This window comes from Culicoides brevitarsis, chromosome 2, assembly GCF_036172545.1.
Source record: "Culicoides brevitarsis isolate CSIRO-B50_1 chromosome 2, AGI_CSIRO_Cbre_v1, whole genome shotgun sequence".
NCBI classification, from domain to species: domain Eukaryota; kingdom Metazoa; phylum Arthropoda; class Insecta; order Diptera; family Ceratopogonidae; genus Culicoides; species Culicoides brevitarsis.
In genome coordinates, this window is record NC_087086.1 from 19,565,487 (window position 1) to 19,593,476 (window position 27,990).

At 29.8% G+C, this 27,990-nt stretch overlaps 3 protein-coding genes across 4 annotated transcripts; 1 reads left to right on the top strand and 2 right to left on the bottom strand.

The window, feature by feature from the left end:
- On the top strand, positions 1 to 7,203 carry LOC134832796 (uncharacterized). Its single transcript, XM_063846963.1, has 5 exons — positions 1 to 607; positions 666 to 2,482; positions 2,960 to 3,069; positions 6,288 to 6,376; positions 6,856 to 7,203. The coding sequence occupies exons 1-5, from the start codon at positions 27 to 29 to the stop codon at positions 7,055 to 7,057; spliced, it is 2,799 nt and encodes a 932-aa protein (XP_063703033.1). The 5' UTR covers positions 1 to 26; the 3' UTR covers positions 7,058 to 7,203.
- Positions 4,306 to 5,833, bottom strand: LOC134832800 (polycomb group protein Pc-like). The gene is made up of 2 exons (XM_063846968.1): positions 5,529 to 5,833; positions 4,306 to 5,464 (listed from the first exon to the last, which is right to left on the bottom strand). The coding sequence occupies exons 1-2, from the start codon at positions 5,716 to 5,718 to the stop codon at positions 4,476 to 4,478; spliced, it is 1,179 nt and encodes a 392-aa protein (XP_063703038.1). The 5' UTR covers positions 5,719 to 5,833; the 3' UTR covers positions 4,306 to 4,475.
- Positions 7,134 to 27,990, bottom strand: LOC134832795 (cGMP-dependent protein kinase, isozyme 1). 2 transcript variants are annotated; one of them, XM_063846961.1, is made up of 11 exons: positions 27,959 to 27,990; positions 24,703 to 25,594; positions 23,429 to 23,976; positions 18,258 to 18,491; positions 11,487 to 12,123; positions 10,330 to 10,499; positions 9,674 to 9,776; positions 8,887 to 9,614; positions 8,667 to 8,830; positions 7,956 to 8,141; positions 7,134 to 7,893 (listed from the first exon to the last, which is right to left on the bottom strand). In XM_063846961.1, exons 2-11 carry the CDS (start codon positions 25,400 to 25,402, stop codon positions 7,731 to 7,733), a joined length of 3,633 nt encoding a protein of 1,210 aa, XP_063703031.1. In that variant the 5' UTR covers positions 25,403 to 25,594; positions 27,959 to 27,990; the 3' UTR covers positions 7,134 to 7,730. The 2 variants fall into 2 exon arrangements, with proteins under 2 accessions (XP_063703031.1, XP_063703032.1); XM_063846962.1 differs by having other exon boundaries at positions 11,487 to 12,090; positions 27,959 to 27,988.

Here is a 27,990-nt window from a genome sequence, read left to right on the forward strand (position 1 = left end):
CTTAAAAATTAAACTAAAACAACGCAATGTCACGCCTGGTTCATCGCCTAAATTTAACCTTTTCGAGACTTTCTGCCCTGAGGAACATTCGGAAACGCAGTTTCTCCCTACAAAGACCACTAAACCTTAAAGACAAAAATTTCTGCAGCAAACTCCAAGTAAAAACATTTCGCACAAGTTCTGCTCTACCGCAAGAAATACCGATCGACTATGACGGCGACATTGAACCAAATATTCTGGAATTTGACGAATTTTTCGAAGAAAATCAGGAACTTCGTTACACTTTGTATCCCGACAATTTTACGGAACTCCAAAAATTGAATGAAGCTAGTTCAGTGGAGGAAATTTTACGAGTAATTTCTGAAAAAAGCGACTCGGAAATCACCAAAGAAGTCGTTTGTCAGACAGTTATCGTGCTCTGGCAAACCCTGAAACCCCAAGCAACCGAACATTATGGACCGGTTCAATGGAGGCCGAAAATAGAAGAGCTCAATTCCATCCAAAAATCAGTATTTATGTCGCCGGAAATGACGAGAGTGTTGCAAAAGTTGCAAGAATTCGTAGAAGATGGAAAATTATCGTTTGATGAAATGAGTTGTTGTCTCATGTGAGAAAATTTTTCCTTGTTTTAATTAAAATTTTAAATATTTAATTAATTTTTTTAGGTATTTGAACAAACTAGGCATGCAAATCCGCAATCCTTTACAGCAAAAAGTCATCGAAACATTTCTCGACAAATTTCAAGCTGAATCTGATGCTGTAACAATGTCCGCTGTATCTCGCTTCGTCGTTTCGATATTTTCCGAGACCGGGCTCTATCCGTACTTAACCTGCATCAAAATTATTCCGTATCTCAACGATTGTCTTTTACGGTGTACCGACCGAGAAATTATTCGTTTCATCACAATTTGCTTCCTGAACCTCGCTGGAATGATTCCCGACGACATGAAACACTTGTACAAGTCAAAAGTCGAGGAACTCGTGAAAACCGGCGTCCTAAATGACAAAACGATCAAAACAAATTTAAAAATCCTGCTTTACTTGTACGATCCCGAATGGACAATCGATAATACGAAGCTAACACGTGACTTAATCCTGTTGACGCAACAGGAAGTGCCCACTTTGACAGCCAAACAGATCTTTTATTTGTTCAAACATATCCGAAGTAGTTGTGAACCGTGGAATTTCATACCGGAAATCGTGAAACGAGCCAAAGAATTGATGACAACGACGCCATGCCCTGAATTAATTTCTTGTTTGACGCTGGAAATGTTGCCGGACCGCCAAAAAGCGCTCGCCATGGAACTCAAGTCATCCGCGAACGACTTGCTGGAGAGTCCGACGAATTTTTTGATGTTTTTCTACGTGTTGCGACAACTGAAAAAAGTCGATACGGACTTGTGTTACCAGTTTTGGGACCGAATTGTGCAATTTATCGAATCAAATGCGGAAAATTTGGACATTTCAAACACATTCCGGCAAATTCATCGTTACATGCATTTCAACAGCAACTTTAGCGGGACCTTTCGGCACAAAAAATTCGAAAAAACAATTTTGGATTTTTTGTATCACGATATTCAGCATGGCACGACAGCATTGATGCCGTCACCGTTTTCACGAGCAACGGCCTTTATTGTCGCATATTCGAATATTTTTACGGCGGACAAGGAATTGGGCAATTATGTATTGGAGAAAATGGAAGATATGTGGGAGCAGTTTAACATCTACGATTGTCTGCAGATGTCTAAAGGAGTCCAAATCGCGTACGGATTGCGATACAAAAATTACATTTCCGCATCGGAAGCGCCGTATCTCCTGAAATTCGAGGAAATTTTGAACAAATGTGCCGAACGACATTTGGCACTGCCGCATCTAAGCATCACTGACGTCGGTTTCATCCTGAAATCCTTCAACAAGAGAAAATGTTCGCGAAAAAATAACATGTTCCAAAAAATAATCACCAAATTTGACGAAGTTGTTGCCACAAGTGAACTCAGTTCGCGCATCATCCGCGAAGTTTGTGTCAATCTAATTGTCTCCTCGTATCGCTCACCTGGTCTTTTCGACAAAATCATCGAATACATTTGTCGGAACAGTGAATACGTGGGTGCTCTAACGCTCGAAAAAGTGTTGTGGTATTTTTATACGATCGGATATTCGCCTGTAAATGAGGAATTTTTTGCCGTTGCAAACAAAATTCTCAAACGTGATTTTGACTTTTTGTCTAGTCTGATGATAATTCAGTCGTGTCTCGCACTCACCTATATGAAGGCACTGGATAAGGACATGATTTCGCATGTTTTTAACATAAATTTCATAAAACGCGTCGAAGAGGAAATTCAAAATTGTTACAATAAGGCGAGGTATCCCGATCGAGTGCAAAATTACTTGATGGAGCTAAATAGAGCGGTGTGTCTGCATTATCCGGAAGCGAATGTTCCGTGGTTTCAGCAGAATTATATCGAAGCACAAATGGCAAAAGGTGAGAAATTGATGAAAATTTTAATTTTAGGTTTTAAAATTTAAAAAAATCATTTATTTATATTTTTAAATTTGATATGAAAATAATGAAAAATTATAATGGCTTTTATCGTCAAAAAATTAAAAAACTGTGACAGAAGTTTTTAAAATTTTCTTCATAGAAAATTAAAATTTAATTCATATTTTTTATTTTTTTTTTAAAATATTTAAAAAAAAGTAAATATTTAATGAAATTTTTTATGATAATTTTTAAATATTTAAAATATTTCATAAATATTTAATAAAAATTTTTGGAAAAATATTTTTCTTTTTTAAAATATTTAAAAATTTAAATTTCTAAAAATTTGTAGAAAATGATTGAAAAATTTTAAATTTTTCATATATTTTTTAATTTTTAGATTTCTTGTTTGAATTAGATAGATTTTATTGAAAATTTAATATTTCGTTATCCTTAAAAAATATTTTTTTTTCGTTTAAGAACCAAATTATCAGACGAGATTCAGTTCCGATGTGAAAAAAGAACTGCTTGAACTCGTCAAAAATCCAAGTCACTTGAAGCAGAGTCTTGTTACTCCTTACGGATATCGGGTGAGTAGTTTTTATTTTTACTGAAACATTTATTTTTATTTAAAAAATATCAAAAAACCACTTTGGAAAAAAAAATGTTTGAAAAATCCCAAATTAGGTCGATAAAAAATTTCAATTTTTTAAGAAGGAAGAAACTGATTTTTCGAATATTGAGTGGCATGAAAAATTTTTAATTTTTTATAAAATTTTGATTTTTTTAAAATTAAGACGAATATTTTTTTCGTCAAAAAACTATAATATGTGAGCAAAAAATTTAAGATTTAAAGGAGAAAATTCAAAATATTTTTGACTTTTTGTTTAAAATTTTCGAAATCAAAATAAGAGGCGCGACAAAATAAAATTTTTAAATTTAATTATAAATTTCAAATTTTCCTGATTGAAAAACTAATTTATTCGCCCAAACAAAGATATTGGTAAAAAATTACTAAAATGGGATGATGAATTTTTATTTTATTTTTATGATTTTTTTTCTCAATACTTAATTTTTCGAACTGTTATACTATTTAACAAAATTTACACAGTAAAAAATCTACGTCTTTTAATAAAGTATTTTATTTTTTAATGAAGTATCTCACGAGTTTAAAACAATTGCAAAAAAAATAAAGTAATTTATTTTATAAATTTCCGAACTCTCAAAATATTTTTGAAGAATTCAATTTTTTTTTCATTCAAAACTTTAATTTTTTTAGTTTATTTACTTTTTTATCTTGAATTTTTTTTATTTTCTTTAATGTTTTTAGAAGTGATTTATTGGAAGAATGTAAACAAAATTGCAAAAAAAATAATTTATATTTCATTAACATAATTTCCGAATTCTCAAAACTTTTTTGAAAAATTCAATATTTTCCAATTTATCATAATAAAAATAGTTTTATTTATTTAAATTTCACCAAATTTATTGAAGATATAATTTTTTTATTTAGTTAGAAGAATTTACTACGAGAATTCAAAGAAAGCTGCAAAAAAATCATTTTTTTTTTTTGGTTAAAAAATTTCCGAATTCTCAAATTTTTGAAGAATTCATTGATCTTCAACTTCAGTAACTAAATTCTTCTAATTAGTTTTAATAAAAAACATTTTTTTAAATCCGAACTCTCAAAAAAAATTATTGAAGAGTTCAAAAGCTTCTAAATTTCGAACGAATGTCAAGCTGCGAATGAATTTCTTTACTCCTAAGTAAACCTCAATTTTTACCATAAAAATCGATGAAAAAAGTAAAAAACCTCGAATTTCTTCTACGCTTATAATAATTTATTAGGTACTTTATGCGTACTTGCTTACTCAGGCTATTCTATAAATACTATTTAGTCTTACGATTACGTACTAATCTATAGAAAAAGAGCTTATTATTACTTCAAAATAATGTTTAGCATTAAATTACTGTTAAATTAGAATGATCCAGCCATTTACGGTTGTGTCACCGGAATACTTTCTTGATTCGAGTTGATGGCTGTGCGTTCCTTGAAGAATCCCTTCTCCGTCTTACACTCTCGTATGGTGGCCGTTTCCGAGTTGACTGTCACGTCTGTGATGAATATCTGGTCCGTTAGTTGGAACTTTGGCAGCCACAATCGCGGTGCGGCAAACTCGTGATAAGGCGACGTTGGTGCAGCTGGCGTCACAACAGGTGGCGGCGGTACTGTTGGTTGGTGCTGTTGTTGCTGCTTTGCCGGCGTTTGTGGCTCGGGAAGCGGTTGTGGTGCGGTTGCGGTGTGAGAATCTTGCTTTGTCTGAGTTTGCTGCTGATGATTTTGCGGGAGGAAAGGCGGTTTTGTGTCTTTTTCTTCCTTTGTTGTACTTTGTGGTGGCATTGTGCTCGTTTTGGGTTCATCTTTTGTCGTTTTTATCGCGAGGGGAGGAACAACGGGTGTCGTTGGGGTCACGATCGGCGTTACGGATGGCTTATTTGAAGCTTTTTCCGTTGCCAGTGACGATTTGTTGTTGTCCGAAGGTGAATGAAGTTTTATTTTTTTCGCATCTGACGAATCTTCGGATTTTTTCTCAGGTGCCGAACTCGAATCCGTCGTTCCAGTTTGCTCTTTTTTGAGTTTTTCTTCCTTTGCGAACACCACTGACGTTGGTGTCGCCGATGGCGGTGAAGTTTTTATTGTTATTCCAATTTTTCCGGATTCCTTTGACAGAACCTCGGCCTTTCTCTTTGCTTCGGGCTGTGGAGCTGCGGGAACTTCTTTCTTGCAAAGCACTTCATCGTCGCTGCTGTCTGACGACTCGTCTTTGTCCAATTCCTGTTTGATTTTTATTTGTGAACTTGAGCTTGGTTTCTCGTCTTCCTCACTTTCGCTCTCTTCCTGCTTCTTTGTGTCCTTCAAGGGGCGCTTTAGCAGCGTGCTTAATGCCTTTTTCTTCTTTTGAACAAGTTCAAACTTTTTACCCGCTAAAAAAATAAACATAAAAATCAGTTTCGAACCAAAAAATCGAAGGAAAAAAGCAATTCTTACACTTTCGTTGTTGCCGTTCGAAGCTGTCGATGAGCCTCTGATCGAGAATATTTTCTTCCGGCTCCCAGGTGTTGTGCCTCTGACTCCATCCTTTCCATTTTACGAGAAATTCCGTCTTGCGGCCCTTCATGCGTTTCTTGATGATGCGCTCTGCCGCGAAAACCCGGTCTTCCGGATCGCCCAAATCCATGTTTTTGTGCAGCGTGTGTGCTTATTTACAGCAATAAATGTATTTACACGGGAACGGCGGCTAAATTGCATGAGAATTTTCACTTTATTTTCGCACTCGTCGTCTTTGTTGTGATTTGGATTTGAATGGCGTTTTGATTTGAATTAGCAAAATGGCGAATTGATTTATCACTTTCATACAACTCACTGCTGTTTTCGCTCGAAATGACGCACGGGGTTTGTGATTGCTGGATCACAGTACTCACGAGTATTTGAGACGAATGAAATTGATAAACCCCAATATTGGGACAGTCACAAATTTTTAATTTTTTCACTGGGATTTCTATTCTCATGGCGGAGTTCGATGCTCGGCGGATAACAGTACTAGTGAGATCGTAAAGCGAACGCCTGGTAATTTGTAAATGATCTCGAGATCAAATTCTTTTTTATCAAAAAAAGCTCAAATTTAATCAAAAATTGAAATTAAAAACCAAAAGTTCGTTTTTTAGCATTTTCCACAAAAAATATCAGTTTTTTGTTTTAAAAAAAAACAATATTTTAAATCGGATTTTTTTTTTGTTTTTTTTTTAGATCGACTATGTGCTTTATTTGAATGACAAAAAGGAGTTTATTGCACCACCACCAATTGAAGACCAAAAAATTTTAGAAAAAGTTACAAAGTAAGTTTAAACATCTTAAAAACTTGACTTTTTTTTGTTTAAACGCAAGAATTTCATGTCGAATTTCCATAAAAATGTTATAAGATCTCAATTTTTCGTAAAAATGAGCTAATTAATAAGGTACTGAATTTTTTTCATTTTTATCAAAACAATTTAGATTTTTTTCTTATATTTTTAATTATAAGAATTAGAAAAATTCGGCTAAAGATCCTCAAAATAAATTTGATTTTATTTTAATTTATCCAAAAATTTTATTGAAAATGTTATGAATTCGCGCTTTTCCAAATTTGACGCGAAAATGGAAAAAATACTAAAAATTACGATAAAATTAGCGAAAAAACAATTATTTTTAATCGAGTCTGTCGAATTTCAATATTTTAGAAACAAAAAACTTGACTTGATATCCTATACTTCAAACAAAAAAGTTAAAATTTTTGCCAATAACATATTTTTTTCATAAATTTCTTTAAATTTTTCAGATTAGCCATCGTGCCTCTTCTACCGAAAGCCTTTTGCGAAAATTCCACAGATCTCAAAGGCAGCGAAGCACTCAAAAAGTACCATCTAGAGGTCTTAGGCTACAAAGTAGTTGTCCTTATGCACAGAGATTGGTATTCCATGTATCTAAATCTGCCGGGAGCGAGACAAGAATACCTCAAACGCTTGTTAGGAGTGTCATGATGACCGCTTTTTAGAGTAAAAGACTAAAATTTTATATAGAAACGCTTAACATTTTGTAATCTTATTTAATTTCTAAATACACTAGTTTACATTTTTGTTCTAAATTTTAAATTACAAAAAAATAAAAACAATAATTTTTGATCAAAATAAGCAATTCGAGCAATGAGAAAAAATGTTTCATTAAATTTATTTATTTTTATTTTTTTAAGGCACTCTTAAAATTTTTTTTATAAAAAAATATATTTTATAAAAATTTAAATGAAACATTTTTGCTTATTGCCAATCGCCTTGATTTTTTTCTTTTATGGTCACAACAAAGGCGGCAATTTTTTTTCTTCTAGGTGAGATTTGACGATTAAATATTTTATTTATTGACTAAAATAAACAACAAAAAATAAAAAGAAATGGAAAATAACATGTAAATATATATAAATTTTGGTTTCTCGTAAAAAGATAGGTAATAAAATATTTAAAGAGATAAAAATATATTTATAAACATTTAAAAACTATTAAATTATTGACACTTTTGTTTCTATCGTTTGAGCTGTAATTCACCGCGATGACATTCAAAATGTCCAAAAAGGCTACGATTTAAAGCTATTTAGTATTTTTCTCTTGTTACTTTACTTTCTAGCGTTATTGCGTCTGTTTCTTTTTTTTTTATTAAAGAGCTTTAAAATGCGGAATCCCATCCAGAGGTCTCATCCGGAGGCACTTCAGTTTTGCTCGGGAATTCATCAAAGTTGGATGAGTCTGTGGGTCCCGTTACTTTCGGTAAAATAGGTGGCTGTAATGTCAGGCTTGAGAGGCCATCCCAATCGAAGCCGGCAAACCATCTAAAATAAATTTAATAAAAAATTAATATTTTATTCAAAAAAAATTGTAAAAAAATTCGTACTTGTGTTTCTTAATCTCTTGAATTCCAGCTCTCTGGTAGCCGAGCCGTTCTGCGGGCGCGTCTCTGCAAAGACGTTTGATGAGACTAATGGCTGTGCGTGACATGTGTCGCGGGAAGTCAATCATGTCGATGCCTTTCAATATCAAGTTGTAGGTTTTCATCGGGTCGGATGCGGCAAACGGTGGTCTGGAATTTTGATCAATTAATATTTTTAATTTATTTTTTATTCAATTTAAAATTTATTTCAAACTTTTTGTTCAACATTTTTTTTTCTCACACTGTCCCACACTTTTAAGTCAATTTTCTTTTATTTTTTTGGTAAAATTAATTTTAAAAAATTGTAAAAATGAAAAAAAATTAAATAAAATTTAATTAAAATTTTTAAGTAGGTTTTCGAAAAACAATTAGAGAAGAAATTAATTTTAATTTTTAGGCGCTAAAATTTTACTATTTTTTATTTATATCACATTTTAACAAAATTTGAAATTTTTCAAGGTTTAAAAAAAAAATCTTAAAAATTTCTTTTCGTATAAATTTTTTTTTCTCTGATTTTTTTTTTGTTAAGACAAAAAAAATAATTTTATCATCTAATTTTGTTTCAAAATTGAAAATTTTTACAATCATTGACTTTTCACCAAAGAACAAACAGTTTGAAATAAATTTTAGATAATTTTTTAATTTTTTTTGTTGCCAGAAAATAAGAAAACTTACGTTCCAGTGAGAAGTTCATGTATCAGAATACCAAGAGACCAACAATCAACAGCACGATCGTGTCCTCGATTCAAGATAATTTCCGGTGCAACGTATTCTGGCGTGCCACAGAAAGTCCACGTTTTGTTGCTGAGTCCAATGTGCTTAGCAAATCCAAAATCGACCTAAAATTTCATCATTTAATGAATTTTAATCAAAAAACCGTTAAATTTCAACTCACCAATTTCACATAGCCATTCGAGTCGAGCATCAAGTTCTCCGGCTTCAAATCGCGATAGACAATTCCGCGCGAATGCAAGTAATCAAATGCCTCCAAAACGCATGCAATGATAAATTGTGTCGTGTTATCGTCGAAATTGCCCTTGTCACGCAAGATAGTCCACACTTCGCCGCCCAAACAGGCCTCAAGTAGCATGTAAACGTACTTGCTGTCGCGATACGTGCGATAAAGGCGACAAATGAACGGCGTCTTGCACGACAACATGATTTTTCGTTCGTTATAGACGTGCTCTTCCTGCTTCGTCTCCACAATGTGCTTCTTCTTGAGACATTTCAGCGCAAAAGTCCTCAAATTGCCATTTTTCTCGCATTTTACGAGCTCCACGCGACCAAAACCACCGATACCCAGTGTCGCCACCACATTCAAGTCCCACAAGTCAATGTCGAGCATCTCTTGTTTCGTTTCGCCCAGCGTTGCGGATGCCGTTGGCTGAATGAGTTCGCCCTTCGAGGCAAAAATGCGTTTTTGATCGCCGTAGTCCTTGAAGTGAATTTCCTCGCAAAAGTTGCCAATGAGTTGCGTGAAGGAATCACGATCGAGCGTCAAACATTCGACGCCGGGAGACATCGCGATGATATTTGCCGTTCGTTTGTCCTCTTTGATCAACGCTTGTTCGCCGAAATATTCGCCACGACCGAGAATGCGGATTTCTTCTTCAATTTGGGCACCTAAAATGGGAAAATTTCGATGAAATCGATGAAAAATGACGAAAATCGGAGTAAAGTACCTGGCACACGTTGAGTAACTTTGACAGTTCCCTGGCTGATGAGGAAAAATGTGTCACCGCTAGCTCCTTGTCGAATAATATATGTACCGGCTGGATAGAATTCCTGCAGAAAATAAAATATTCATGTCAGTTAAAACATTTTTCAATCAAATCCGACAAGACGGGCTCTCATGACGCTCGTAAACAGGACAGACGCGAACCGCAGAAGGGGAAAATCTACTCAGGTAAGATTCGTTCGGCGTCTTTTTCATCTTCTTCATCCTTTTTACTATTCCCCGGATGGTCGTATTAGTTTTCGGTGTACGTTTTTGCAATTGATCTAATGACGTAATAATAATAATCAATAGAATTGAATTGAACGTGAACCGAGAGAGATACAATAACACATTAACGGCAGAGATCTAGAGGTGAACCGTGTCGTAAAAAATGAATATTTATGTGCTATTTAGGATATGAGTACATGACGTCTCGTTCTCGCAAAAAAAAAAAACGACAAAAAAAATCCGTGCTGCTTTACGATGATGACACGAACGAGCAGCAGCTCAATTACACACAAGATATTTGAATAAATTTTGTTCTTTGCGAATGAATGTCAAGGATAACCGAACGTTAAAATAATAAATAAAATAATTTGCAATAACAAACAAACACCTTACCACTTCAAGTACATCAGCAATCTTTGTAAGTACATCGTTATTTAGATTTTTAAGCAGTGGCACGGATTTCAGGAAGGCCGTATTCTCTTGCATCCTTTGGATTCCCGTGCGCATCATGAGGTGCTGGAAAATTCGACGATCGAGTACCCATACTCGTGAATTGGTAAGTGCTGTGAAAATTTTAATTTAAAAAAATTATTTATTTAAAATTTATAAAAATTAAAAAAATATCAAATATAAAATTAAATAAAAAAAACATTAAAATTATTTTAAAAATCTTTTCAATTTATGTTTTTAGAATAAAATGGGGGATATAAAAATTATTATTAAATTACTTTAAAAATGTTTTTGGAAAAAAATGATAAATTTTAAATAAATAACTTTCTGTGATCTTGTAATGTTAATAATTATTTTTTTTATTTAAAAATATTTTTAATATTAATAATAATAAAATTGTAATTTAAAAAAAAATTAAAAAATAAATAAAAATAATTTTGATAATTCAATTCAAATTTTAAAAATAATAATTGATTTTTTTATTTAAAATATTTTTAATTATAAAAAAAAATGTCGTTTCAAAAAATTAATTTAAAAAAAAAATAAAAATTATTTTTTACAATAATTTTAAACATAATTTTCAAGGTCGAAAAAATTCTAAAAATTACATTTTTAATTTAATTTAATTTAAATTTTGTTTTTCTTTTTAATACAAAAACCAATAAAGTTCACTAAACTAATTGATAAATGGTCTCAAAAATTATAATTTATCAGTTACTTAATAAGGAAAACTATTTCAAAAATCATAAATAATTTTTATATATCTCAATCACTTTAATGACAAATATTTATCGTATTTTAATCATTTAAAAATATTACCAATATTTGAAAAAAATTAATGAAAAAATATTTACAAGAGAATTAATTAATTTTTAATTATTCCTTTGGGATTTCACGTTTTTCAGGTGTTCCCTTATGAAAAATGAAAAATCTTAAAAATGTTATAGGTAGCTCATTTTTATTAAATATTTTTTTGAATTCATTTTTTTTAATATTTCGTATTTTTGACACGAAATTTAGGTCATGGAAAAATAAAAAAAATAAAATAAAATGTTCTGTTAACGCAAATAAAGGCTTCTTAAAAAAATATCTGAACTCACCTCTAATTGTTGCCGTGCGAGTACAATTGTATAATATTGCTAATTCCCCAAACGCCTTGCCCGGCCCAATTTTGCCGAGACTTGTGCCATTCTTGATAACCTCGAATTCGCCCTCGGCCGATACAAAGAGATGTGCGCCCGCCTCGCCCTCACGTATCACATAATCGCCCGTCGAGAACTCCCGACTGAACATCGACTCCACCAACTCGCGTATCTGCAAGCTATCGATGTGCTTGAGGAAGTCATTGTCCATGATGGCATCTTTGATGAGCTGCTTCGACCGAAAGTCCTTCTCGTACTTTTGTATGGAGATGTCTGTGGCACTTTGGCGTTGCGTGTCGCACGATTCGCCCGAAACACCCTGTTTCTTCGTCAGGGGCATCGGGAGCGGCGTCAAATGGGCATTGGCGCGTTTTTGTTGTCCACCGAAATTCACGTCAGCTTGGGTCGTGGTCGTCGTTTGCGTGGGATCGACTTCGTAGTTGGCATTTGGTTCGTACAGGGAGATGTCTTGGTGCTCTAGTAGCGTCTCCTGGATCGTGGAGAGGTCTTGCGGAGCATCTTGTGTGATGGGCGATGTCGCAGACGTCTGTTGCAGGACACTCTGTGTGGAGGAAAGAGGCAAGTGGGAGACAAGCTTTACACAAAATTGGCATTAGTTTCGAGAGACTTTGAGTTTTTTCGAGGCTTTTGGGGACATGGAGGGGGAAAAACACACAAAATACTCGATTTGAGAGCGGTTAGATAATTTGTATGCCACTCCAAGTTCAAATCCGTTAGAGGCGTATCGTTTTTCACGAGTGCTGTGTGCGACTGGTAATCGTGTCAGCTGCGTCGTCGCCGTATATTTCTCGTGAATTTTGTGTGTTGCATAAATATGCGTATGTAATTAAACAATTCAATCAGAATCAATTAAAATCAATTGATACATTGATATTATTTAGAAGCGAGTGTTTTAAATGTTTATTTGCAGCTCAATGCGAGAATTGAAGGAATGTAAATTGGATATTTTTTTTTATTTTTTCGTGAGTTGTTGTTCAACAATCTAAACTTGGCGCGGAAAAAAAACTCTTGTCAAGCCCAGAACATTCAACTTATTACATAAAATCTCATTAAATACAAGAACAAGTTTTTTGACCGATTTTCCGTGATTGATTTCCATCTCAACCGCGCAGTGCAGGCAACTCCAGACGTTTTTCATCTTTTTTTTTCATTCGTTTATCATCCGTCACTCATCTCGCATCACAATCTGATGTGGCATAAATTTTGTTTATTATTTTTTCGCGCTGCCACTTTGGTTTCATGCGAATTAAAATAAAATATTTCCACATAACGACTTTAATCTGCAATTTTTTTTTACGTTTAAGCTGTCGACAAATAATTTTATACGCACCTCAATAAATCACTTTGGATGTTTATTTGTACTGGATGTCCGACGATGCGCGAGCCAAAGAAAATACAGATCACTTCAAGTGTTTATTACTTTGTGTGAAAATTCTTTGATGGAAAAAAATTTTGTTTCCAAGTTAAAAAAAAAAAATGAAGTCTAGGCACGGCAAATGCAAGAAATTGATAGACAACAAATCAAAATGCGAATTATAATTTAATAGTATGTTGACACAATCATCACTCGCTAGACGACACTCTTGTACGTATGCTGGCTCGTCGCGTCGTGGCAAAAGGGAAAAAATTGCAAGTTTGAAAGTGATATATTCATGTTGCTGCTGTCGAAGTCACTGCTGCATACAAATATGACGCAATGCAAGTGCTTTGCTATGATATGGTGTGTGCTAGTAAATTAGACGTTTATTTTATTAAAACACAAGACCGTCGTTTGTTGTTACAAGAGGATGGCCATTTTTTAAAAATTTGTCAATTTTTTAATTAGTCAAAAAAAAAAAAAAAAAAAAAATATAATCATGAATATGAATAATTTTTCTAAAATTATAATTCGAACAATAAAAGTTTTAAATTTAAATGAAATTAATTTTTTAATAAATTAAGTAATTTTATTTAATTAATTTTGATTTAATTAATTAATTTATTTAATTATTAATTGAAGTAGATAATATTTTTTTTTATCAGGAATATTTATTATAATTTTTTTTGTGATATCAAAAAATTATTAGTTTGTTCGCAATCTCATATCATTTTTTTATAAATAGATTTTTGAAAATTTTGGAAAATTTGTATTTTTTCATTAGGTTAGGTTTAAGGATGCATCACCGCGGTCCGAAGACCTACTTTTCATTATTTTTATTTTTAAATATTATTTTTAAAAAAATGAATTTAAATTAAATTAAACATTTTAATTAATTATTTCACTAATTTTGAATTTAAATTATTTTAATTTTAATATTCATTTAGATTTTTTTTTATTTTTTTATAAAAATATTTAAAAATAATATTTAAATTAAATTTAATAAATTAAATAATTTTGTTTTCCAAAATTGAAAAAAATTATTAAAAATGCTAAATCACGAAAAAAGTTTTCTCTAAAATAAATAATCTGAATTAAACTAATATAAATTATGTTTGAAAAAAACATCAAAATTTAATTTTTGAACTACTTTTTTTTAATTTTATAAAAACATTTATTTAAGAAAAAAATTCAAATAACTAAAGAAAAATCATCTAAAATTCAATATTGACCAAATTTCGCCAATTCTTTTAATTGTATTTTAAAAAACTAATTAATTATAAATACTAACAAGATTGCGAAAAATTTTCTTTATAATAATGTATGATCGACAAATTACGACAAATCATGAAATATGATTAAAAATAAATTAAAAATTCTACTTTTGAGAAATGTGGAATTGACGCCTGTCAATCATAATTAAATATTTCAGCAGATTTCGTTAATTTAATAAGATTTTGCACCTCAAAATTATTTTAAACTTATTTTTTAAAAAATGTTTTAAATTAAAATTTTGACCAAAAATCACGAAAAATTAAAAATTTTATTAGTTTTCTTCCATTTTAATTAAAATTCAAGACATTTCATCAGAAAGTCAACTTTGATCCGCGATCCCATAAATCTTCAAATGATATTTCGCATCAATCTGCGACACTTTTGCTACATACTGGCTACGTGCAGATCACCCCTGAGTCAATTCGTTCGGTAATTTTCCAAACATGACACTGATTTATTCCATATCATCACGTTTCTGTCTTATCAGTTCGCACTATCAAGTTTGGCCACACTATTTATTAGTGGCGAGTACAAATAATTCGCAATTTTTTTTCTGTTTGGCTTTCGTATTAATAATATAGAGATCGTAAAATAAAATGCATTAATCAATGCACGTGTGTGTGTCTAAACATTTTTTTTTTATTTCAAAAAAGTATAATTGTTGCTTGATCATTATTATATTATTAGTCGATAGTTGTTGCATTCACAATATCACTTACAAATCCGATCCGCACAACTACCGTTATGCCATTTTGAATAGAAACACACAAAAAAGCGCCATAAATGCAATATCTTTGCTGTTTGATTTATTATGTATCGTACAATTTATGTTGTAATGCAACACTATCATAATGCTTTCAACAAGCAGCAACCAGCTAGTCGGCCAGCAAGTAAACCAAATGCGACGCACCAAACAAACAGCTAACTATGCACAACTGATATTTTAATTTTGTTATTAAATGTGAAATGTATGATTTTTTGCTTCATTTTTTTCAGCATTTACGACGACGACTGCTGTGCTGCGATACTATTTGCGAGTTGCTGCTGCTGCTACATTTGGTCCGATTTGGATCGTGTGCGTTACTAATTTGAGGTAATGTTGTTATCGACAACAACATGCAATTTCGAGAGCAATAAAGAGGGACTTTTTGTGCAGCGCAGAAGTTTTTGGCAGATTAATTTGCATTTTTTGATTGTAATCAAATGTGACGAGCGAACGAGCGTTGTGACGTCTGTGCCAGATTTCCTTCGAGAGACTTTTTATTGTTATTGAAATTAGTTGGAATCCAGTTTACAATTGCACAATTTGCATTAGAGTCGCTCGGTAACCTCTGAACTCGTTTAAAAATAAAATAAAATATCGCTTGCAGTGATCTATTTTTGTCATGCGACTTCGAGGGTTTTGGAGATAAGAGAATGTTTTTTGGACAATTTTTAGTTTTGTCACATTTTGGATATTTTTTTTTTATACTTATAAATTTGACAATTATTTTCAAAAATTTTGTTTTATTTAATGACCAAATATGTCCAAATTTAAATTAAAATTTAAAAAAAATTAAAATCATGTTTTTTTCGTATTTCGAAGCTATTTTCCTGAAATAAAAAAAATTGTAGATTCATGAAAAAATATTTTTTTTAAAGTTTTATATGAAAAAATATAGTAAAAAATTCGAAGATTTTATAGATAGGTGTCGAAAATTTAAAATAATTAAAAAAAATAATAATAATTTTTTTTTAAATAAATTTTATTTTCTTTTTTCCAAGTATTCGTCCCCTTTTATTAAATTTTATTTATAACTTTTAAAAGGTTAGTTTCATAGCTTTAAACTGAATGAATAAATTAAAAAATAAATAAAATTTAACAAAAAATAAAATAAAATAAAAATTTTTAAACACCGGTTTCAACTAAATAAATTTACGTTTTTTCATGATAAATAATAATGATCTTAATAAAAATAATAATTTTTACTAAAAATAATTAAATACACCTATTTTGTTAAAAAATAAAATAAATAAAAATAATATTTTTAGTATTTGCTTGTCACATAAATGCTTGTATGACACTTAAAAAAATCAATATTTTAAAATTAAGGTTAAGGAAATATCAATTGAACTTCGACTAAATAAGTGTATTAAATAAAATGTAATTTTTGTATTTTTTTTTGTTCAATAAAACAAATTATTACAAGATCAGAGCAAAAAAATATATGTAAGTAATAGGAAAATTATTACAAAATGTTTAATTGCGTGTCTTTTGATTTTCATGTATTTAAAAAGAAATAAAAAAATAAACATTTTAATTTGCTAAAACTTAAAATACACCTGTAATCGAACATGATTTTTTACGTGTCAAACATTTCAAAACATGTGAAAATCATAAAATCAATTAATTTTCGACAAAATTCTATATTTCACATAACCAGAAACATTTCACAATAATACTTCAAACTTCATGAATTCAATCATAAAACAAATTACCTTGAATTTTCTTTCAAAAAAAAAGTCATAAAAATAACCACCAAAAAATCTTCAATCGTGTTTATCACATACTACGGATCTTTCTTTTTAATTTATTTATCTTGCCTAGCAAAGCAAAAAAAGAACCCGAAACATGATTGAAACGATAAAAAAAAATCATCGAATAAACACTTTTTTTTTTATTTTTAGACGCGCAGATAAAAAAAAAATGACTAATGTTATAACAATAAAAGGCATTTTTATTTACAATATTGACAGATTTCATAAAAAAAAACATTTATATTATTCATGTTTTCAGCGAAGTTGGGACTGTTTTATTTATTTATTGTACTATTGGAACTCATAAAATCATTAACATGATAAGAGAATATTTTTCCTTATTATTATTTTGTGCTAACGTTGGCCGTTTTGATAAGATAAATGTCGCGAGACTTTTTTTTCGCAATTGAAATCTGGTTTTTACTAAATTATTTTTATTTTTGCTGCTTAGGCGATTATTTTTTTTTTGTCTTATTTTTTTGTCGTGAGAAAAATATGAATAGTTTTGACATTTATTGATTAAAAAAATTATAAAAAATAGTTTTAATTAAAATTAAGCAATAAAAAATTATGTATTGAAATTAAAATAAAAAAAAAAAAATAATAAAAATGACCAGAACAATTTTTTCTCCAAAAATTTAAAAATTTTATAAGGAGATTTTGTTTGATTTTTCTCTACTTTTAAGTTGAACTTTGAAAAATAAAAATTAAATCACGTGACCTCAAATTTTTATTTATTTTAATTTCTACGTTCGAATTGAAAAAAATATTTTTTTCTTCAAATAAAAAAAAAATAAATAAATATTTTAATAAAATAAAATTAAAAATATAATAAAATACAAAAAAATGAGAGTAAAATAAAAATATTAATTTTTTTCGTCTAAATTAACTCAATTCCAGTAGAATTCGCAAACTTAGGAATTCGGAGGATCATAATCCAACTTCATTCATCCGTGCACCACACAATGACAAGCTCATATGTTAATCTTATCTTAATACACACACATGCACATGTGGACTCAAAAGATTCATTTTTGTGTATTTGTGTGAGATTTGTTTAATGTGTAGTAAAATGTTATAAAAATGAATTAATTTTTGTTGTATTCATAGTTGGGGCACGTCGTAGTCGTATAACAGCAGCAGCAAAAAAAAATACGATGAATATCAAATCTTATAAGAAAACTAGCACATCATCTATTTCAAGTATTAGTTGTTGTTGTTGTTGTTGTCGATACACACTGACACGCACAGCGATTCTTGTTTGCGTGTACGAAAAAAAAAGTTGCCTCTCGGATCGGATTGAAATAGAAAGTAAATATCAGCATACACAAAATTTTATTTTTGAACTTGATCGCCGCCGCGCCGCACAAAATGTTTATTTACTCAAACGTGTGTTTTTCTCGTCGTTGCCCCAAAAACAAAAAGCGAGCTGGATACGGGTAAAAATTACTTGATTTAACAAACGAAAAAAAAAATTAATAAATATCAAGAGGAATAAATCACATTGCGGGATTTGCATTTTGGTGGGGTACGAAGCAAAAACAAAAAATTTGACTTACCTTCAACTTGTGAATCTCTGTTTTGAGTTTGAGAATTTCGTCGTCGCGTGCTTTGATGATGTTCCGTAGCTGGACCACCTCGTCCTCGTACGTGGCCACCTTAATTTCATATTCGCTTAATTCCCGTTTCAGGTTCGGCACTGCAGTGTTGCGTAAATATTCATAGTCTTCTGTTAATGATTTGCGGCGCATATCACTGATTTGTTTCATTAATACTAGCGAATTTTTGCGGATCTGTGGAAAAATTAACACAGGCAGTATCAGTATCGGTGAAGTGGTTTTTCGTGTGTTTATTTTCTTTTTTTTCGGGGAGATGATGAAGGACGTTGCAAGAATTTTCTTCTTGGCAGATGAAAAGTAAATAAACTTGTTGTTGATGTGTTGTTGTGGTGTGATGAGAGTGAAAAATTTTTCAAATGTTTTTCGTGTTTTAAGCAATTTTTGAATAATTCTCGTTTTAGAGCAAAATTTATTATTTTTTTTAAATTAATAAATTATGTTAAATTAATTTAAAAGTTTATTAATTAAATTTTTTTTTTGCAAACTCAAACTAACAAAAATATTTTTTTTTTAATTATTCAAATTAAAAATTATAATTTTAAACAAATAAATGGAAATTTTCTTGGAAATGGCAAAGTTTTTTCAAATATTAACTTTTCACAAAAAAAAAAATTTTAAATTACTAAAATTACAAAAAATTAGAAAAAATAAAAACACATTAAAATGTTTACTTTAATTTTGGTTCACTTGGTTTAAAAAAATATTACTAAAATGAACAAAAAAAAAATCAGATTATTTTATAAATTAATTTTTCATTAGAAAAATCTTTAATTTTATCAATAAAACCAACATTTTTAAATTAAATTAAATTTTTGATTTAATTTTTAATTATTTAATGAACTTTCAATAAAATTGAATTTTAATTTAATTTTTTTTTTCAAATTTTTAATAAAAGTTTATTTATTTCATTTAGGTTTGACTAATGAATATTTTTTTTTATTTTTTTATTAATTTCAAATTTTAATTGCAAATAAATCAATTAATTTTTGAAAAAACTTTTTAAAAAAGTCATAAATATAAAAATTTCATTTCAAATTAATTAATAAAAATTTTTCAATTTTTTTTAACATGTAATTCAAAAAATTTCCATTATCGTTACAGCACGAACCCCACATGAAGTTATCTCGACAAAATCAGGTAGGTCAAAAATTCGCACAAAAATTTAATTGTCGCTTCAGCCTTAAGCTAAAACTGTTACTTGTTCCCACTTGTTCCAATTAAAAAATTTGCAGTTAATTATCCGTTGCGGCAACTTTCTTAATGATATTCGACCTATTTGGCCCATTGCCGAGCCTTGCGAGTTCTCTCGTTCTGTGACGATATTTACAATCAAGTTTTTTTTTGTTCGTTGTCTTCACACAAACACAAAATTCATAAGGAACCTGTCTCTCATGCGGCAAAAATGTCAATGAAAGTTGAATTTAGTAATTTTTGTTTCGCGAGAACCATTAATCATTAACAATCCTCGTTGGTCTTAAAATAAATACCATAAAAAACAATAAAAATTCATCAGCAAAAAAAAAACAAGCTACACGAATGTCAGAGATGACATTTGTTGTGGTATTTGTGTATCTTCCCTCGACTTGCGACTTGGTTTTGTGATTATTTCAACTTTGTAGTTGTGTGCGAACGACGTGACGCGGTTGTGTGCGTAAAATATAAAATTCTCAATTAGATTAAATTTTATTCAATTTCATTCATCGTTGTGTGGAAAAATTGCCTCTTATCTGCCCTACATAGGCGAGGCACATCTGGAATCTTATCATGTCACCTTATGTCACCCACATTGTGGTGCCCAGAAATTACATAAGACGCGACGAGATGTTTTATGTTTGCATTTTTGATGCGCAAACTTGAATTTGCAGTCACACAAAAAAAGACGAGATTTAAAGGTATTCGTTGAAAAAAAATAGCTTAACCGCATTTCAAATTTAATACAGCAGCAGACAAATAATAAAAAAAAATCGGGAAATTTTTAAAGTTTTTCCATGAGTTTTCCGGGTTTTTCTGAGATTTAAAAAAAAATTCACGAAGAACATTTTAAGATTTTTGAAAGATTTTAAAAATTTGTAATTTTTTATGATTCATACGGAATTTTCCGAGTTTCCTTAAGGTTTTCCACGAATTTTCTGAGTTTTCCCGATTTTTTCTATTGCTTTTAATTTCTTACCCTACTCAAATTTCACACGATAGAATCTCAAATATTTTATTATTTAAAAAAAATCAAAATTTTCAGATTTTTACGAGTTTTCCAAGATTTTTCACGAATTTTCCGAGATATTCTTGAAGTTTTTACTTCTCATGTTAATTAATTTTTCACTTTGGTCACAAGACTCCCTTAAATATTTTTAGGTTTTTAAAAAAATTTCGAGTTTTCACGAGTTTTCTGAGGTTTTTCCCGAATTTCTCTAGATTTTCTACAAATTTTCCGAAGTTTTTCACAATTTTTTTATGTTGGTCACGAGAATCCTTCGAATATTATAAAAATCATTAAGGTTTTCCATAAATTTTTTAGTTTTTCCATGAATTTTCGTAGTTTTTCCAAGAATTCTCCGAGATTTTCCACAAAATACGTTGTTATATTTTAAATTTTCCAAAGACTGAAAGTATTCGATTTTTTTGTATGGATGACGTCATAATTAAATTTTATCTTGAATTAACAGTGGCAAATTCACATGTCGTTACGGATAGACGGACACGATGGACATTGAACCTCATTTTTGTCAAAATAATTTCGAAATGCGGTAAAAATCGCGTAAAAGTTCACAACATGCAACGCAAAAATGAATGAATATCCTCCGTACACAACATCACTGACACACTGGCTGGGTTGATAACAAGTATATTATTATGTTATTTCAATTTATTCATTTTTGCTCGCGATATTGTTGTATGATTTCACGCGAAAGACATTGAACATGCACAACCCAAACATCATTGAGACAACAAAAAATTTCCCTTTAATTGTTTCAACAAGCAATAAATACGCTGATTTTTTTTTTCGTTGCTCTCATTTGAATATAATGCGAAATAAATATAATGTAAATAATAATAGTTCAAAAATTACTAATAAATTGAATAAAATAAAAAAAATCTCGTTAATTGTAGAAAAAAGGTACAGCGACTGCACTGTATGCACGTCGATCGTGTCGTCTAGGTACATGCACAAAGGCAACAAGTAACATTTTTTTCATTATATTTTAATTTCAAAAAAAGACAATATCGCGTAGAACTACGAAGCAAGTTCACTACTTAGTGATCCGTAGGTACTCGATTATTTTGTGTTCACGTTTTACAATTTTTTCGTGTATGTGATGTGTGGGCCCTGAAACTGCGCTAGATAATTTTTGCGTATCTATTTGTTTTATTTTTCGTAGTTAGACGAACCTGTGACAATTTAAGTCGATAGTTGTTTTGTTCAAACAATCTTTTTATTTTTTTTTGTACACACTACAACACCTTTAGTGCCGTGATTTTTATTATTTTACTTTTATTTCTCATGTAAATGTCTCTGTCTGTCTGTCTGCGTTTTGTTGATTTTAATTATTTTTTGTTCACTTGTTTTTTTGATCCAAAAAATTTGTTCGGAATTGTTTGTTTTTGTGATTATTTCGGAAGATTCGATACTCGAGTACGAATAAAGTAATTAAATTGCTTTGAAAGTATTGAAAAAAGAGACAAAATAATTCGCGTTTTTTTTTCTTATAAATCTGCTAATCTGCGGACAACATGTCAACTCTACGATTAAACGTGTACTAAACTTATATAAGTGTAAATGCGGAATGAACAACTCGCTTTTATACTGTTTATAAAATATCATCGTGTATACTTAAGTACACTTATTTTTACTTTTTTGATTATTTTACTTGATGTTATATTAGTGTAAAGTAATGTGCGGTGGTGTGCGTGCGTGATCGTAGCAAGGTGTTTAGCTGGGGTCTCGATGTGTGAGTGAATATGTGAGATGAATGAATTTTTTTTGGTTGCGTTTTGCGGTGAAGAATTTTGAGATTTTTTTTTTGATCCGGCTGTCGGTTAAAATTTTATTTTCTAAAGAAATAAAAAAAATAAACGTTAAGTATTTTTAAACATTTTTTTCGATATATATTTTTTTTTGTAAATTTTTAAATTGTGACAAAAACTGAATTAATTTTTTTAGAAATATGATGTTCTCAAAAAAATAAATAAATTTAATAAAAAAAAAATAAATAAATAATAAAAAATTAAATAATTAAAATTTCCTATAATTTTTAATATTTTTTAATATTTTTTCAATTTTTTAATTTTTCAATTTTTTAATTTTTTAATTTTTTAATAATTAATAATTTTTTAATAATTCAAATAATTTGTATAAATTTTTTTTAATTATAGGAAAACAATTTCTTTGATTTTTATAACTTTTATAGAATTTATCAAAAAAATATAACAAATCAAAAAATAAAAAGAAAAATTTAAGAAATCCAAAATTTTTACAAAAAAAAAAATAAATATTTAAAAAAAAATTTTTTTAAATAAATATACGAGAAATCCGAAATTTTTATGAAAAAAAAATATTTACGAATTTATTTATTTTACAAAAAATGTCACAAATTTTTTCATGTAATATTTATTTCTAAATTTAGAAAAAAGTAATAAATAATAATAATAATAATAAATAAATAATAATAATAATAAATAAATAATAATAATAAATATTTTTTTTTCTAATTTATTTATTTATATTTTAGTATTTTGAGTTCAAACGAACTTTAATAAAAACTGAGTTTAAATTAAATTAAAAGTTAAACGTTAAATTAATTTATTTTTCTTTCTGACAACTGTAATCATAACCAAATATTAACAATTAATTTCGATTATTTATCTTCATTAATTGATTTTTAAACCTTTTTATATCAAAATAGATTCCCAAAAGCTAAAATATTGTTAAAATAATTTAAAAAATCTTAAAGTTAAATAAATTTTTTAATTAAATTTCGCGTAAAAAGCGCTTTTATCTCACATCACGCCACAGACTTTTCACATTTTAGCTTGTTTTTTTTATTTACTTGTCATTTGTCAGATTAATGGAGTGTATGATGAGTAGTGGATTTACTAAAAAGCTCACCACTTACCTGTTCTTTGTTAACCGGTTCCTGAAAAGACGTCGTCACCTTTGACTGCTTGCGAAAAATGCCCGAAATTGCATTGCCCATTATCTCGACGGGTGATCCCAAAATGCCACTTTCGCAAATAAATCGTAACGCGTCGTCGTCTTGCTGCTCCTCCTCTTCTTCTTCGATATTTTCCTTCTTCTCAAAGGGACTACCGATGCCACTGACTTTTCTACCGTACTGCTGTACTCTCGGGTAATGTTGTTTACTCTTGGCGCCGTTGCCGTTGCTTGCGACTGGTTTCTTGTTAAATGTCTCTGGACCTTTGTAAAAATGCGAATTTCCACCGCTGTTCACGATGTCGGACGCATACTGCAACTTGTCAACGGGCAGGTGTTCCACAGACGTCGATTTCTTAAATGGGAATTTGTGTGACTTTGTCCTGGTTTGATCGTGCGCGACAAGCGAATCGTAGAAATATTGAGATTTTTCCTTGAGACAAACTATAAAAGGGTCGTTGATGTCATCGGAACGGACATTCAGTGGTGACGTAAGGGTCCCGTCGTCCTCTAGAGGGTAAGTGGGTGAAAGTGTTAGCGTGGAATTACACAAATATTTCATTTTTTGAAAAGTGCCCCAAGTGTGAGAGAAAAACTCAACAGACCGAAATTGCACACGCGTAACTTGCAATTTCCTTTTGAAAATCTATTTTCGCGTACATTTCACTACTTTTCGCCTTGTATCATTTTCTCGGGCACGCAACCAAGAGAGCGAAACAGAGAGAATTTAATTTAAATGATTTGTTTTTAATTTAATCGACTCAAATTAAACAATTTACTTTCCGGGCAGAAAAATCGGAGACGACGATGATTCTTCTTCTTAAAATAGAATTTTATTTAAATGAGTTCAGTTATCACAAACTTTTGTTAATAAATGGACAAATTTTGAGCTACACACGAAATTATATAGATGTGACCTCGCATGGCGATTGTTTACGCGTTTCTCACTTAATGACAATATTGATTAACGATCAAGTGCAAATTTTATATTTCGACATTAGAAAAGTTGTCGAGATAGAAATATTTTCAAAATAACGAAAAAAAAAAGTGATGAGCCTCTAATTAACTCGCCAAATATCTCGTGTTCAGCGATCAATCAGCGCTTAATTTTTTTATTTTTATTATTTTAACAATAATTATAAAGGCTCATGCACGTAAAAGTCAATATTTATCTCTCACTTACAACCTTCTCGATAAGAAAAAAAAATAAAAGAAAAGTAAATGTCGGGTACTTACCAGCAATGTGATCGTTGCTCGATGTGGTTTTTTTGGTGAATGTGTGCCAATGCTGATTTTTGGTGTTTTTGTTCAAGCAAGTGTCGGATTTTGAGCGGGACTTGTGGAGACTGATCAACTTTTTGCAGCCCGTGCTGTGACACTTGTGCTTCGCGTGGCCCAGACACTTTTCGTACGGCAAAAATAATTGATTTTCCGCTGATTTGTCGGTATTTGACGATAAATCTCGTTTAATGCAGTTATTGCTGGTGGCGCTGCCACTCGACTGATACGCATGTAAATTTACGGCAAAATTCGATCGTTGTTGCTGTAACGGCAGCACCGCTAGTTGCGAAGGCAATAATTGATGTGAGCTATCTATTAACAACTTTTGACTATTATTTTTATTGGCGTTTAGTGTACAATTGTAGCAACTAGTGTCCGATACTGCTGCTTCGACATCATCTTTATTACTGATGTTATTTTGAGTTTTAATAAATTTTTCGACGACTTGCGACGGAGAGTCATGCAGCCGCAGCAGTTGTTCAACGGTGTTGCTGTTATTCTTATTAATTGTTGCTTGGTGTGGTTCTGTCGATAGCGGCGGCGACAACGACGACGACGACGACGGCAACAACGACGACAACGACGATGTCATAGTGGTGTTGGTGCTATTTGACTCATGTAAATTACTATTAACAATTATAATCTCGTCAGTCATCTTGAAAGAGCACAACAGAAAGCATTTGAATAACAATTGCCGCAACACACACGCGGTTGACAATTGGACGCATTAATTTGGTGTGTGCGCGATCGCGTTTTGCGTTATTTTTGGTCTATTTTGTGATGCCAAACTATTTAATTGTATGCGATTCGTTTAAGGGTCACACGGCTCTCCACGACGACAATGCATCTAAAAAGTAAAAAAAAAATTAAAAACGCTCAAAAAAGTAAAAAAATTGTATTGTTGACAAAATTTTAGCGACAATATGCACAACACGTTAATTTAATTTGCGGGAAAGGTAAATCAATATTAAAATTTAATGATTAATGTCGCAAAGAATTTTTTATTGATTTTTTTTCTTTTATTTATTTTTTTTAATATTTAATTTAATAATATGCGAAAAAATAAGTTTATTGAACTGAAGTTCAGCTATATTGATTTTTTTGCCTTTATTTATTTTAACAACTTTTTTTTTTATTTTCAGTAGATAAGTAAAAATAAATGTCAAATAAAACTAAATTATTTATTCAAGTATTATTTTTAATATTTTACAAAATTTTAAAGTTTATATTATTTTTTTTTTACAATTTAATTTTTTAAACTTTTTTTATCAACATTATTTATAAAGTTTTGTTTTAAGATTTTTTTCATTTTTGAAATTAGTTTTTTTTTTATTTTTTTTTTATTATTTATTTAAAAACATTATTTGAATCTTAAACTTACACCTCAAAATATTATTAGAGTTAAGTTTCAATCATTTTAGAAAAAAAAAATATTTTGTTAAAGATTACCAAAAATTATTTTTTTTACAAATTTCACTTATTTTAATCAATTAGATATATTTTTATGATAAATGGAATAAATTTTTACTTAAAAGTTGTTTAGTTCTTGTTCTTATGTAAATTTTAAATTAAAAAAAAAATAATTTAGATAATTATTTAATATAATAGAATTTATTATGTTTTTGTTCTTTGGAGAAAAAATTTAAAAATAACTTATCATAAAATCAATTTTATTGTTCAAAAGTTAATGTTGAAAAATAGAAAGATATTTAAAAAAAATAATATATATTTTATTGTCTTCGCTGTTTTGGACACTCATGAACACAAAAGAACACAAAATATATAAAAAAATGTTAAAATTAAAATTAAATTCGCCTTATTATTTCTTAATTCTCAATTCAATAGAAAAATAGTTTATTTTACGATTAATAAAAAAATATTTTTTTTATTATCCTTCGTAAAGCCAAAGTTGATGTTTTGATGAAAAATGTTTAAATTTCTAAAAAATTTCAGATTTTTTCAAATAAACAAAAAATAATTTTTAGGCACAAAAAAAATATTGATTTGAGTGAAAGTGAATCAATGTAAAATTTTTTACTTATTTCTTCGTCGAGAAAATATTAAACATGATCACATGTGACTAAAACATATAACGGACAAATTTTAAACCACCAGATGGCGTTTTTTAAAATTGAATGTTCATTGCATACATCCATTGTGTATTTCAAAACGAAACAAATTCTTACGATTTAAATTTTTATCTTCCTTATCGCTGTCTTTTTTAAATTCTACGCGATCGAAACACAACAAAGACATTTTCCAATTAAAATTATTAATTATTTTTTTTTTATTTTCATCATTTATCACTTTCTATCAAATTACTTTTTAATACGCTCGCGATAAGACCGGAATTCGATAGGGAGAAAAAAAATCGTAGTTAATTCGTGATAATAAATTAGCTTTTAATAAGATTTTTTGTCGCATCTTTTATATATTTTCAAAAATTCATCGAGACACAAAATTCAAAATATTGCAGCATCAGATAAGTTTTCGTCTTGTTTACATAGTTAATCATTCATTTTTGTCACCTTTTGTTTCTGTCCATGAATTACGTGCCCTACACGGTACGACGACGCTCTTTTTCGGTCTTAATCCGGTTGGTCTCTCGTGTATTTTGCTAATAACGTTCAATTATTAAGATTAAGGTAAAAACAAGAATAAACATTTTTTTTTTCGTCACTTAACACACACGCACAAAACTTGATGATAAATAACTGGAATGATATGTTACAACATTACCCCTGAATATAATTTAAAATTTGTTTAGTAATTCACAAGAAGCACAGCAAGTAACAAAAAAAAATGAACAATAATTTAAAATTTTGAGTAGATTTGAGCAAACACAGAATTAGACTGACTCTCACCGAGAATGCGATGATGATAAGAGGCAGGCAAACAAGCATCCCATATTTGCGTGAATTGCTCATATTATTATTATTATTAATATATTAATGCATGTTGTATACATGATACTACTTGTATGAGGGAAGAAATAAGTAGCGTGAAGATTATTTCATAGAAATGGTTTTTAACTCGCCGAATTACTATTTATTTAATTTTTCTTTAAATTTTTTTAAAATATTTATTTTTTTTATTACGCACTGAGTCACTTGTATAAATGTTTGTATTTTGCGACACACATTAAAAAAAATTAAAAAATATTTTTTCGATTGTTTCCAAACACGAACACACAAATTTTTTTATTAATTACCTCAATTTCTGGTATGACGCTGATAAAAATGA